At 43.5% G+C, this 14,345-nt stretch overlaps 1 protein-coding gene and 1 long non-coding RNA gene across 2 annotated transcripts in view; one reads left to right on the plus strand and one right to left on the minus strand.

Moving 5' to 3' along the window:
* The window catches only part of LOC144754691 (uncharacterized), a 220,140-nt gene that overhangs the window by 120,076 nt on the left and 85,719 nt on the right, over nt 1–14,345 (plus strand). The window lies entirely within an intron of this gene.
* The window catches only part of CFAP107 (cilia and flagella associated protein 107), a 250,428-nt gene that overhangs the window by 47,446 nt on the left and 188,637 nt on the right, over nt 1–14,345 (minus strand). The window contains exon 3 of the mRNA XM_078642813.1: nt 2,922–3,093. Coding sequence (XP_078498939.1) covers nt 2,922–3,093 — 172 coding nt within the window. The remainder of the gene's footprint in view (nt 1–2,921; nt 3,094–14,345) is intronic.

A 14,345-nucleotide genomic window follows, 5' to 3' on the forward strand; every position in this document is an offset into this window, starting at 1 on the left:
TCCCCCTCCTGGATCCTGAGTCACTGGATAAACTGATCCATAAAGTTACCTCGGGTTCCCCGATCGACCCGGCCCCCCCGCAGGCCCTAGTCAAAGTGATTGACACTATCTGCCCATACATCTTAGACGTCCTTAACATCTCCATCACTTCTAACTCTGTTCCAGCCCCATGGAAGTGTGCGATGGTCAGGGCCTTGCTAAAGAAACCAAATTTGGATCAGAACGACCTGTCCAACTTTCGTCCAATATCGTTACTCCCCTGGATGAGTAAATTGGTGGAAAGACATGTTAACAAGGTCTTGGTGGACTATCTGGAATCTAACGGCCTACTATGTGTCTCTCAGACGGGGTTCCGTCCTCAGCATGGCACTGAGACGGCCCTTCTGGCAGTAACCGAGGCAGCTAGAGCCATAATGGACCAGGGAGGAAAAACAGCCATTATTTTGCTCGACCTAAGTGCCGCGTTCGACACAGTCAACCATGCCACACTATTACATCGTTTGAAGGGCATGGGTGTGTCGGGCGCGGCCCTTGCGTGGCTGACCTCCTTCCTGGACGAGCGATCCTTCCGGGTGTTTGAGGGTGAGGTGGTTTCATCTAAGCAGCCGCTTAGGTGTGGTGTTCCTCAGGGCTCCTCCCTGAGCCCCACCCTTTTTAACATTTACATGCAGCCTCTAGAGGGGATAGTCCACCCGTTCGGTGTGCGTATTATTACATACGCCGATGACACCCAACTGGTGGTCTCCCTGGACCACTCGGAGGGCTCATCTAACAGTCTGGGCCCTTGTCTAGAGGCTGTTGCTAAGTGGATGCAATCTTCCCACCTCAAACTCAATGGGGAAAAAACCGAGATCATGTTATTGGGCAATTCTCCTTTGACCAACTTAATTTCCATCTGGCCCCCATGTCTCGGTATCCCCCCCCCCAAGCCCCTGATAAAGAGCTTGGGAATCTGGCTCGACAAAGCACTGGACTTTTCAGCTCAAGCCAGTAAAACTGCCTCCACCTGCGTCGGGCTGATGAAAATGCTCCGCAAAGTGCTCCCGTTGCTCCCAATCCAGGCGAGGAGGGTCATGGTGCAGGCCCTTGTACTCTCTCGCTTGGACTATGGGAATGTGTTATATCTGGGAGCCCCTGCGGCAGTGGTCAACAGGCTCCAGGTCACCCAAAATTGTGCCGCACGACTGCTGCTTAACATCCCTCGCTGGCAATCTGCCAGGAAGGCGCTTAAAGACCTCCATTGGCTCCCGGTGGCTGCTCGAGCGCAGTTTAAAGCCATGTGCATTTTGCACAAATCTTTCCATCGAACAGGCCCGGCTATTCTGCATTCCCTAGTGTCACCCTACACCCCCCCCAGAGCCCTTCGCTCTGGAACATTGCATTTGGCAACCACATCGAGAGTAAAGAGGGCCAGGTGGGGTGGCCGCTCCTTCAGCCTTACAGCGGCAAGGCTCTGGAACTCTCTGCCTCTGACCTTGAGGGAGGACAGTAATTTACAGTCCTTCAGGAAGGCCTTAAAGACCCACCGGTTTGCAAAAGCGTACTAACTACCCGTAGGCCCGTCACAGTAATCAGTCTAAAGCGCTGCGAGGCCTCCGGGTAGTTATGCGCTATAGAAATGTAATTTTTCATTTCATTTCATTTCATGCTCATCCCCGTCTAACAATAACACTGCCTCATTAGGGGCCACCAGCAAGGCTCTGCCCCCTCCACTCCAATTTGATTCTCAGGATAAAGAGGGAGATATTAGCATTCCCATGCAGTTACGAGATCAGACTCTCATGTCTAACCCCATAATAGATCTATTAGAAAATGAGGCTCCAAAGGAAGGGATTCCACTGACACTGCCCCAACCACTTACCTTGTCACCCATAATGCCCAAGCCCCGGGTTGCTATTAGAAAGAGGAAACGAGGGGTGGACATATCCCAAGGCAGAACCGCTAAGCTTAGGAAAAAGTCAGATACTAAATTAGGAAACGCTAAGGACACAGCAACAGACCTGACATCGACTGAGACAAATGGGCAAAATGACCACATAGCACAACCCCTCTTGACGAAAGAAACGGTGGGGAAACTAGAGCAACTGATTACATCATTAATTCTGCCCATAGTACATAGGTTACAAATCATCTCAGAAAAGCTAGGAGAGCTGGAAAGTACCACCCAAACCAATTTAGAACTCACAAGGGAACTCATTAAACAGACACCCAAGAATATAGCTTCTAGGAAATCTATTATCCAATCAAATCACCAAGGGAAAGACACTAGACCCGACTCCAAAACATCGAAAGGGCAAAAAAAAACTAAATCTATTGCGGATAACACTAGCATGGTGCAAACCCCACAGCTTGGGTCGACTCTTAAAAATCCTCCATTGATATTGCAAAGTCAACAAGGCATAAAAACTACAGGGGATAAAACCACCACCATTGCCGTAGCAAACAGAGATTCTAATGGGGGAAATAAAAACATATCAGATCCTAACAGGGCTAAACAAAAGGACACTACACCATTTGGTAAAAATAACCATATTCCCAAAGGTGGCTCAGAAACTAGATCACGGCGTGAGATTCAAATCATGCTTCCCCCTGAATCAGCTCCTTATGTTGCCGTCTTGACAGGGGTTACGGAACTACTCTCAGGCCAATATGAGGACTTTAGGAGCCTCAAAAAGAAAACCATACATTGGTTAAAAAAGAATAGACCCCTTCCTCCAGACATTAACGGAGAGATACTACTGGTGAGGAGGGCCAACTGGTTGGGTGTTAGACCAAAGGACATCAGTGGAGATGTTATAATAATCAACTTTAAAGATTATAGAGTCATGAACTATCTAAATCACTGGTACCAGGATAAAGAGAATTTAGGGATACAGCTACTGAATACTGTATATTCTGTAATCTGAGAGACAGAAATGCACCTCGAATGGGATAATCAGATCGCTCAGGAATCCATCCTTGGGTTTGTCGGTCCCAGTGACGAAGAGGAGGCAGGATGCAATTCCCATGTCTGAGGAAATTATCGTCATACTGCGACACTAGATTTTTTGAGTTAGGCTCCCCATCCGTGAATAGAAGGTGCCTTGGTATGCCCTGTAATGGAATAGTGGAGAAAACAAAATCATAGTTATGCAAAGCAACCAGTGTAGACATCAAACACGCCAGGCAGCAAAATGTCTATTTACGAGGACTGCATAATAATAGATCACATGAAAACCTGAAGATAAACATGAATGGGCAGATTTACGAATATTTGACACAATGCACAAGCAACACATTGTGTGAGAGAGCAAGACAGCGCTGTTACCTACAAAGATATGGCACTGCTAAGTTCTTCCCAAGCACTAGCACACTTTCTGGCTAACTGGCACCATGCACACACATTTGCACCAAAGTGTAGCACAGGTTTTGTACTGAAAGTAAAAAATACTAGGTCTAGACATACTTTAAATCTTTTCTCACTTTGCATGTGTGCTGTACAGTGCAGTAAATATGCAAAGTGTGAAGAGTTTAGATGAGAAAAACTTTTCTACTACTTTGGCCCTCACCGAAGAGCATGTATTATTTTGGCACAAAGCAATGTTTTTTAGTATATATGGCTTTGCTTCAAAACCTGTGGGCAATAGTATGGGAATGCCCATGTACCACTCATTGGACAGCCCCTTGATGCAAAGTAATGCAAAGCACTCCTTGTTTAATTATAGGCAACTTTCCAATGGATACAAAACTGTGCTCTGGGAAGTAAATTATACATCAGAATTTTGTACCGGTTTGTGTAACTTTTATTGATTTTGCACCTTCACAAAATGCTGATCAATGTGGCCCCAAAGAGTTGGGCATTGTTGTTCTGCCAAGTAAGAGAATTAGGAAAGTTAAGGCAAAAATACATTCCGTAATTATTCATTTATCGTCATTTTTATTTCAGTAGGTTTTTATAGAAGAGTTTTCCAAACAAATGAGTATAAAGGTGGGATTTAACATTTATAAAACATCATGAAATAAAGGTATTTGCCATACTTAAACAGAAATAGGCCATAAGAGTGCAAACGTTAGGGAAAAATGGGTCGAAGGTAAATGACACATGGTAGAATTTGAGCAGGTAGATGAAATAAAGGGCCACCCGTAGGGTAAACACTGTATTAATAGTGCCACACTGTCGATAAGGTAGTACACACATAGACACAACCTGAAATCTACCACAGACCAAACTACTCCTAAATAAAATAGGAAGACAAAAAAATATAAAAATAAACAATAAAAGAAGATTAAGAAAAGGAGGGAGAAAGTCTAAGATTCGCGCATGTCAAAGAGCAAGTGTGAGGAACAGATAACGTCATTGAGCAAGAGATGTAGAGGGTTGGGACGAGTTACGAATAAATAGTCAAGTGAAGACCATATTTTTTGTGAGATTTTAGGGTTGCCCTCTATCAACATTTGTGTAAGGTGAGTACCCCTAAGATACATAACCCTGGACCACCAAGTGTGGAAGGAAACATGGTTAAAATCCTTCCAGTCCATGAGGATAACCTTGATGACTATAGTTAATAAGAGATCCAGAAGGGCTAAATCCAATTCAAATAGTGAGAGAGGGTGGAGGGTAGCATATAGACCCAGAATTATGAACATGAAGTCAAGGTTAATGTTGACACAGAACATTGTGCACAGGTGGGACTGAATTGATTCCAAAAACGAAGTGAGGCAGTAGCATTTGAAGAACCTATGTTCAGGATAACCTCAGTTGGTTTCACTAGACCAACAAATGTCTGTCTCAAAGGGTTGTACTTTGAAATGTTTGTCTGGAGTCCAATAAAGGTAAAGAGAAGCAAAAATGTTAGTTTTGGTCAGCGAGGGTATAAGCTTGTGACAAAGGATATGAGAACAGATATTGCTCAATGTCTGTGTAGATAAGAGGTCATGGTCCTAGGCCTGGAGATATGTAGAAATTCAGATGAGAGGTTGTTAATAGTATGCGTAATAATTAGTAGATTCTCAAGGCAGTATGCCCTTACTGAAGGAATTTACATAGAAAGGTGACGTGTTTTGGAGGCTGCAGTGGGCTCAGTTTAGAGATTTTAGCCTTATGCTTCTGAAACTTGTAAAAAATCAAGATCAGCCAGAGAATATTTTGCTGTAGTTTAGACAAGGAAAGAGGTTGGTTTATCAGAGTACAGATCTTCCACCAAATGAATACCTTTACTTTCCTAGGTGGCCAGGTGGGACCAATCAGAGTTGTGAAAGGAGTGGCAGATTTTTATTTAGTGAAGTCACTGCCCAGCTGTTTGTTGACTCATTTTAATGCTGTTCGAGTGTCTAGGATAGTGCTTCATTGCATTGTGGTTATCGAAATCAGTGCGGCCAGGGTGCAGGGATAACACTATTGTTGTTCTATAAGTAGCCATGCTGGGCAAATAGCTGGAGGCTACATCCAGCGAGAACACTGAGAAACCATATAAGCCAGTTGGGTAGTCTACAACCACCTTCATGTACGTCCAACCTGAGTTTTTTGAAGGCAATCCTTGGTTTCTTAAAGCAGAAGTGATTTTATGTAGGAAAGAAAAAGACATATGGGGAGCATACCTGATAAGAAGTTCACTAGAGGGGTCATCATCATTTTGAGAGATTCCAGTCTGTCCCACCAAGAGATATATTTAGGAGACCAGCTGGACAATAAATCCTTTATTTTGCTTAGGGATTTTTGTTCATTGTATTTTGTCTGCCAGATTATGATTAAACCATATTCCTAGATATTTTGAGGAATTTGTTTTCCCGGGTAGGCCCGAATTGCCCACACAAACAGAGAGGCAGCGTATATATTCAGAGGAAGGACCACTGTCTTACCTATGTAAAGTGAGTATCCGTAGTATGTGGAAATAACATTGATAATGTCTAGGATGGCATTTTCAGGATCTTCTGAGGAAATCAGGATACCAGCTGGGGGGTTTGTCTAAAGTGCCATGGTAATATTTAGGAAACGTTTTCCTAGGTTGTAGCGATGTACCGCTGATTCCAGATATGGCCTTGCAACCTTGTCAAAGGCCTTTTCGGCATGTAGGGTAATAGCAGCAGAGGAGGGAGATTGAGGGGGAGAGGCCTTTTCAATAATATGGGAAAATGTATGAATGTTATCACTAACCAGTCTACCTTTTACAAAACCCGATTGGGAGGGGTGGGTGAATTTAGTTATATTTGTTTCGAAGTGCCTAACCAGTATCTTGGCATAGAAATTTTCTTCCATATTGATCAATGAAATGGGTCTAAAATTGTTAGGGGGCAGAAGGTGTTTTCCTTCTTTTAGAATGACAACAATTGTAGCCTCAGCCGTTGAGCCAGATACCACACCAGATGAGGCGGAATGGATAAGCACAATCTCCAATGTTTCAGTTTCAGTTTATAGTTTATTGCACAGTTAATTAAAACCAATGCAACACAGTACACAATAAGAAAGTTAAAATGCTCATAAAAAAACATGCGTTTAAGATCAATTCTATACTATAGTGCAATAAGCATAAGCTATTCAGCATAAAAAATGATTTTGTTTGCCAGCCGCCCACATTAGGCCGTTCTGTGCTTCTCATCCACTTTGTAGGCCTGTTAGTCTATTCGTGTTTTCCATAAAATTCATTAAAATTTACAACATAGATGATTCATCAATTTAAATTAAATCATATGTCCTGTTTGTAGGTTATTCATGGGTCAGTTTTCGGTAGTTTTTTTTTCCGCTGCTTTTAAAAATTTCACGAAACTGCAGCTCAGCTGAGGGTCCTGTGCTGAGAAACAGGTTAGCACTGCACTCCTTCGTGTGCGTACACCCTGTAGAATAAAATTGCGTTTCAGCAGGAGCTTCCTTTCTTCTTGCAGTTCTTCACACAAGCATAGTAGATGCATCATGTCTTCAGCCCCAATGCCACATAGCCTGCATAGTGTTCCTGCTTTCGATCTCAGCCAGTGAGGGAGGTATAAAATGCATGGTAGCAGGCCCAGTCTATATCTTAAAAAGGACAGTTTGATTTTTTTTGTATAACCTAGACCGAGATAAGACTGGGAGGCTTGTGTCAGGTATGTGTTTAATACCATCCATGCGTGAGATCTTTTTGATAGGATGGCTTTATCCTGGACCCATGACTGAAGCTTTATCGATTTCTTCACCAATTTATTTAGTGATTTGTGATCTGTAGGGGACGCCCAGAGTTCTGCCAGCCCGGTGTTCACTATGCTCTTTTCCAGATATTTTGCTGCTGGTGAGTTTTGAGTCCGCTCTAGCTCTTTCCATAAATATTCGTTCAACGTTTCTTCAGTCGTTTTCCTTACTTTGTCCCATGAGCAGATATATGCCCCCTGTCGTGCCAAAAGCTGTGACCGAATACCAAACTCCAATCTGATCTGTGCTGGGGAGGATCGCTTTGGAAGGCTGAAGATGATTCTATATGCCGACACGATTGTACTGTCAAGTGTTACGGCATCTCTGCCGCGGTGGGCCTCACTCCCATAAGTTAGAGTTGGTAACAGTTTGGCCCGTATGACGTGTAGTAAAGGGGTCAAAGAAGGGCCGGAGAGGTTGTTATTTAGTGTTTTTAAGGCGATTGCCAGCGCGATGCCTTTGCCTCTTATACTGGCCCTTTGTTCGCTAAATTGGCCACCACTGTCAATCTTCACACCTAGATATTTGTACGACGGGGTGTCTTTAATGCGAGTGTTATTCCAGAACCACGAGAAGACTTTCTTGTTTTTGTTCTTGCTGATTGTCATTGTTTGCGTTTTCTCGAGGTTCACTGTTAAATCATTTAACTCGGAATATCGCTGGGTCGTATTTAAGAGATTTTGGAGCCCTACTCTTGTATGGCTTATTAGCACCAGGTCGTCTGCATATAAGAGGCATGGTAAATTTAGGCCTCCTAATTTTGGCGAGTGTGAGTTGCAGTTGTTTAATAGGGGCACCAAGTCTGCCAGGAACAGGTTGAACAGTGTGGGGGCCAACACGCAGCCCTGTTTAAGGCCGTTGTTAGTTTGAATCCGCCTTGACAGCCTTGAGCCGTCCCCCACCTTTATCTGAATCCAAGTGTCTGTATGTAAATTGATTAACAGCTCCAACAAACCTTTTGGGATACCCCAATCATTGAGTTTTATCCGTAGTAGTTTGCGGTTGATGTTGTCAAATACCGCCTTATAGTCAATATAGCAGAGGTGCAGGGGCATTTTTTTCATCTCTGCCTTATCTATAAGCATACCCATTGTCAGTATGTTTGTTGTTGTCCCCACTGCTTTAACGAAGCCTGTTTGATTGACAGGTATAAGAGACTTCCTCATGGCCCATGCCTTTAGTTCTTCCAGTATTAGACCTGCAAAATACTTCGCATCATTATCGATTAGGGCAACTAGCCGGTAATTCTGAGGAAGGCCTCTATCCCCTGCTTTATATATGGGGGCAATGATGGAACCCTTCCAAGTGTCTGGTAAGATGTTAGTGTCCCTGATCTCCCGAAAAAGCGGTTCAAGTGCCGCTGCCCAATAGTCCATGTCTTGTTTGAAGAGGACGGGCGGAATCCCGTTTGGACCCGGCGCGCCTTCCCTTCTTCCTTTCTTTATTTGCCGCTTTATTATGGGTTACAGTAATATATGATCTACGTCCCCTGCCGTATCCTGGTCAATTGGGGACCTTTGTAAGCTATTGCCGACGTCATGGGCTCGCACAGGGACCGTATCCTGGTCGATTGGGGACCTTTGTAAGCTATTGCCGTCCTCATGGGCTCGTACAGGGAAAGGTTTACTCATATTCTGATTGGCCGACAAATCTCGGTTAAAGTGGTTTTCGAGATATACTGCCCAAGTTGCCTCTGTGATGTTTGATGTAATCTCCATTCTTGCAGGGTGCGTTAATGAGTTTATTGTTTTCCAAAAACTTGCACCGTCATTCTTTTTTATATCCTCATGGAGTGTTGCCCAGAGTTGTTCCTCTTTAGTTCTGTTTGCTTCCCACTTTAGTTTTTTTAATGAAGCTTTTAATTTAGAGAGTTGATGCAGCATCCCTTTGTTGTTATGGTCCTGCTGTGCTGCTCTAGTTAACTTAGAGATTGAGGGGCAGATTTATGATAACTGGCGCATCCCCAGGGATGCGCCAGTTATTTTGCGCCGCTGCTCCGCCACCCATGGTGAGCCGCATTTACAATGCGGCGCACCATGGGGCAAACACGGCACAGATGCGTGACGCATCTGTGCCGTAAAGGTGGCGCATTGCTGGAGTTGCGTCGCAAGCGCGATGCAGCTCCAGCAAGGCTCAGGGGTGCCCCATCTTTACAATGCTGCGTCAAGACCTACGCCTGCTTCAAGCAGGCGCAGGGTTTTGACGCAGCATTGGCCTGAAAGTGACTGAGTGAAATCTTATAGATTTCACTCAGCCACTTTTGCAAGGCGCACCTGGACCGGAACGCTCACCCTGTGCCGGAACGCCCACAAGTGGCGCAGGGCTTTACAACGTGACGCATCTGCCCTAATGCGTCACGTTGTAAATGGGTCGTAGGGATGCGCCACGTTTACGCCACAGTTGCGTGACGCAAACGTGGCGCATTCCCAACATAAATCTGCCCCTGAGTGTTTAATTTCTTTTATTTTCCCTCTATATACTTGGGGAAGGGTGCCCAGCTTGTTCGTCCTTGTGCGTACTTTTGGCTTTGTTGCATATTGTCCCAGGGTGTCATGTATTCCTATAGGTTCTGAATCAATCCCCCTATTCCTGACCCTATTCTGGTTAAACTAACTATCAAGTTAACTAACAGTCAGCCCATGAGGCAAGAAAAGCCCCCATGATGCAGATACCGTTATCTGACGCAGTCACACTACGGCACAGGAACGTGTTATCTGATTAGGTCATAACGCTTGAGATCTAATTAGACAAGCGACATTCCTCCAGCCCCTGATAAGGCATACGACGTTCTCATAACAAATCAAACCTATGACAACCTGGAAAATCCGTGCGGCCATTGTTTTGATTTCACAGAGAACTTCGGTAAAAGAATGTGCTAACGAGCAAGTCGTATGACATCTTTATTGACGTATCTATGTCCATCCTTACGTAAATCTCGGCACCTTTAAGGTATAAATATTGCCGATCTTGCCCTATGCAAAGACACGCGTGGTGACAAGACGGAGCAGCCACACTTGCCGAAGCCGAGAGCAGAAGCAGACCCCGCTGGCAGCAGCCCCGCCTTCCTGACGCGCTGAGAGACGCGCTGCTATCTCAAGCCGAGAGACCCAGCACCGGCGTTTCTGGGCAGCCCTCGCAGGCAGCCTGGAATATCGAGACCAGAGAAAGAGATACCATTCCTCATTCATCCTAACTTCCAGGTACAGAACTGAATAACCCCTCACAGAGAATTCTTTAGTTATTCACTTGGCAAAAACAAACTTAACTTAAACTGTAACTTTCTATTCCCGCCCACGCATTAGACTTAGGTCAGGTACACGGGGTAGGCGTATTTAGAAACACCAGTTGAGTACGTTTAGTCAAATGTATATGTGTATGTAAATATATTTTAATCATTTTAAACATCATATGGCTCAGAAACCATATCAATGTTTTTACAGTATTATTTTATACTATTGCTTTTAATGTATGCACTTTACTTAACTATAAGTATTGCAATAATATCGATCCATTTCTCATGTATGAGAAAAGAGACTGATCAATAAATAACACCTTTTTATTGAACACGCCCGTCTCTTCCTTTTCTCTACAATCTGATGAGACTAAGAATGCACGTACTGACTGAGTAAAATAATTGCCTTGTGCTCACACGACTCTCGAGATTGACTCTTGATTAGGGGAGAGCAAAGTTGTCATGTTCTATGGTTGTCAGAAACTAAATCCCTTCTTGTCTAATCAGGGAAGTTAATTCCTCCTTGAACATTCGAGAAAGTTTCTAGCGAACTCTGAGCTACGCTGGCAAACCCAAAAATTAAGTCTAGTATCGACAGTAGTAGACCTAGTTAACGTCTGGTCTAGGCCTTTACTGCTGTAGGTATTATTCCAATGCGCAGAGCCTATTGGGAAAATAGGAGCTACACTACATGGCGCCCAACGTGTTTGGAAAGCGCGATAAAACTAACGTAAGACATTTAGAGTAACTCAGTCGTGCTTTCTCACTCAGACCCCTTTTTCCATTATACTCCAAAGACGTCTGGAGTGGGTGAAAGGTAATATCCTCCAAAACCTCGCAGGAGGGAACTCCTATGTATGGTTCTTGGTATAGTCAACGTTGAAGGATAAAAACATTCCCAAAATATTGTGCATCTAATCTCTGTTTCCATAAAGAAACCTGACCTGCAAACAAACATAATACCATCCTGTCTGTAAAATGGCAGAGAGTGATGATGAAAGAGAGGCAGTTAGATTAGCAACTGAACTCGCAGATGCTGATGCTACCATGCAAGCAGCAGACCCGAATATAACACTCATTCCGGTCATTAAAAGGAGATCTATAACCTTAAAACTTATAGAAAATGGACTGACACCTAGAGGTGGCACAGTCATATTCGTAATCGAGGCACACGAATATCGGCAGACAGAGGTATACTATTCATGGATACATTTTCCAGCAGCAAATGCTGTAACAAAGTACTTCCACTATTACAAAGTAGAGGAACCTCCTGAAACGTACACTCCTTTCGAGGAGGTGGAAGTACCACTCAAATTCCAAGAGCATTTGCTCTTATTTGATGGCGCCCTAAAACATAACAATCACATTACAAGACTCGGTCCTTTAGGAAGACCAGGAGCAACGTGGCCGGTCTTAGCCGGATACACACCACATCCAGACATCGAAAGAATGCCTGCAGCAGAGCTGTTAATACAGCTAAAACAACTACTAAAAATTCATAGACAATTAGTTCAGTATGTAATGCGGACTTCAACAATTCAGCCAGCGATTAAACTTCCACAGCTGACCCCTCACCAGGGGAACACAAATAAAATTACACCACAGAACATCCAATCCTGCCTAGGTAAAGTTCCAGCTAAACGGGAACAGATACCATTCTGGTTGGCACAGAAAATTACCCAAATAGAGGCGGTGTTTCCTGACACCACCCCATTAGAAAAACACAGGATTCTGACTATATGTCTCCCAATGGGAATCGCACCACACATTGAGGACTGTGACACTTGGGGTACAGTCTTTGCTTCCATCTACACAAAAACGCACGGTGTTCCATCCATTTCGGTAATACCAGATGTGCTAAAACAAATTCAAGATGAATACGGTCCAGAACCTGCTTTAACTCTTGGTATGAAATTACTAAAAGACTTCAAGCAGGTCTCGGCTATATTATTAGCCAACATAAAAGGTGAGGCAGCAAACGTGGCGATCCGCCAGAGGTTAAAAGAGACAGATATAGCAGACCAACCAGCTGAAATTGCCAGAATCATAGAAAAATCCTATGAAGAACTAGGCAGAGATAGTCTAGGTGGAATACCAGTAAAACCGCAACTGACTACAAGTCCAGAAAAAATATTTTTTAATAATAATTCATCAAAAAAGAACTGGGATGGAAACAAACAATCCAATCCTAAAGAAAAGAAATTCCAGTCCCGAGGGAGGTCTCCCAGGCGAAGAGAGAAATCTCTAAACCAAAGACAGAGGTCACCGCAGAGTGACCCCTCTGGGAATAGATATAACCTTAGAAATAGGGATAATATTAAAAAACCTGATAGATATCAAGACATTGATACACGTCCCTCTCAATCTTTTCAGACTTCCTCGCAGAAATCGGAAAGAAGAGGACGATCAGAAGAGCACGCCAAGTCCAAAGACAAGGAACCTGCTCAGCTAAAAAAGAAATTACAATTTCCAAAAAAGAAGGTAGCCAGTATCAAGGTAGTTAAAAATGCCGAGAATACTGAGGACACAACTGAAAAACGGAGAGTGGGCTCAGACAATGCTAGACAGCGCAGCAGAGGTGAGCATAGCTCGCAAAGTCCTTATGAATCATCTGGAGACAGTGGACACGAATGAATACCTTCAAGTGGAAACTGCAGACACCAGAGTTAGCAAGCCCCACAAGATATACGAGATAACATTACGTATAGAGGGAGATAAGACTAGGAAAATAAGGGGACTATTTTGGGATAACCTCTCAAAGGGTTATGACATCCTTCTAGCTGAAAAAGACTGGCCACCAGAGTTTGTCAGGGAGTGCCCTCATGGCGAAGAAGTAATTATGCCTGCCTTCTCGAATCAAATCCCGATTCATAAAAAATACACACTTGCTAGAAAGTGGGCAGTGGCCTTAGCACCTGCTTTATATAAAAATCATGTAGGATGGGATGAGGACTCCCCTCCTCACAAAATCCAGTTAAAATCACAACCTACTGCACAAAGGCAGTACCCAATTAAGCAAGAAGCTAAAAAACAGGTAAATGAAATACTAGATCAGCTAGAATACCAGGGGGTGATTGAAACTTGCACCTCACAAATGAACAATCCTTTGTTTCCGGTCTCCAAACCAGACAATTCATATTGTCTAGTTTTGGATTACCGACACCTTAACACATGTTGCAAAACCTTTGCAGTGCAAAACTCACACAGTGCTGCACTAATGAATAACATAGTGCGCAAAAAATACAAAACAACCTTGGACATCTCCAATGGATTCTTTTGTCAAAACATAGCACCAGAGAGCAGATCTTTAACTGCATTCTCAGTAAATGGCACTCAAAAGCAATTCTGTCGGTTAGCCCAGGGGTACAAGAACAGCCCGGGGGTATTCTCAGCGAGAGTAACAGAATTACTACAACTATATGATGATGAAGCATTATCTTATGTCGATGACATTTACTTAACAGATGATGACTTGGAGACTCACTTGAAAAGGGTGAACACCATAATACTTGGGTTCGCTGCAGAGGGTTACAAATTCAACTTTAAAAAGTCCAGAATTGCCCATCTGACGGTCCTATTCTTAGGATATGAGTTATCAAGTGAAGGCAAAAGCCTGGCTGACAATTTCCTAGAGAAATGTGCCGTAATCCAAGCTCCTAAAACACTAAAAAACCTACAGTCGATTCTAGGTTTCCTAAATTTCGGAAGAACATACATTGCAAATTACGCAGAAAGGGTCAAACCCCTTTATGATCTAATTAAACCAGACTTTAAAAGATCCAGTTGGACTCAAACACACACAGAAATTTTGAGATCCTTACAAACAGACATGCTAATTAAAACAAAATTAGAAACACGTGATAACACACGCAATCTTGTGATTCAAGTCATCCCAGGGAGATGCGGATTCACATACCTGACTTCTAATGAAGGAGAAAAGGTACCAATTGCATTCAAATCACACTTGTACACAGA

This window comes from Lissotriton helveticus, chromosome 5_1 (genome assembly GCF_964261635.1).
Source record: "Lissotriton helveticus chromosome 5_1, aLisHel1.1, whole genome shotgun sequence".
NCBI classification, from domain to species: domain Eukaryota; kingdom Metazoa; phylum Chordata; class Amphibia; order Caudata; family Salamandridae; genus Lissotriton; species Lissotriton helveticus.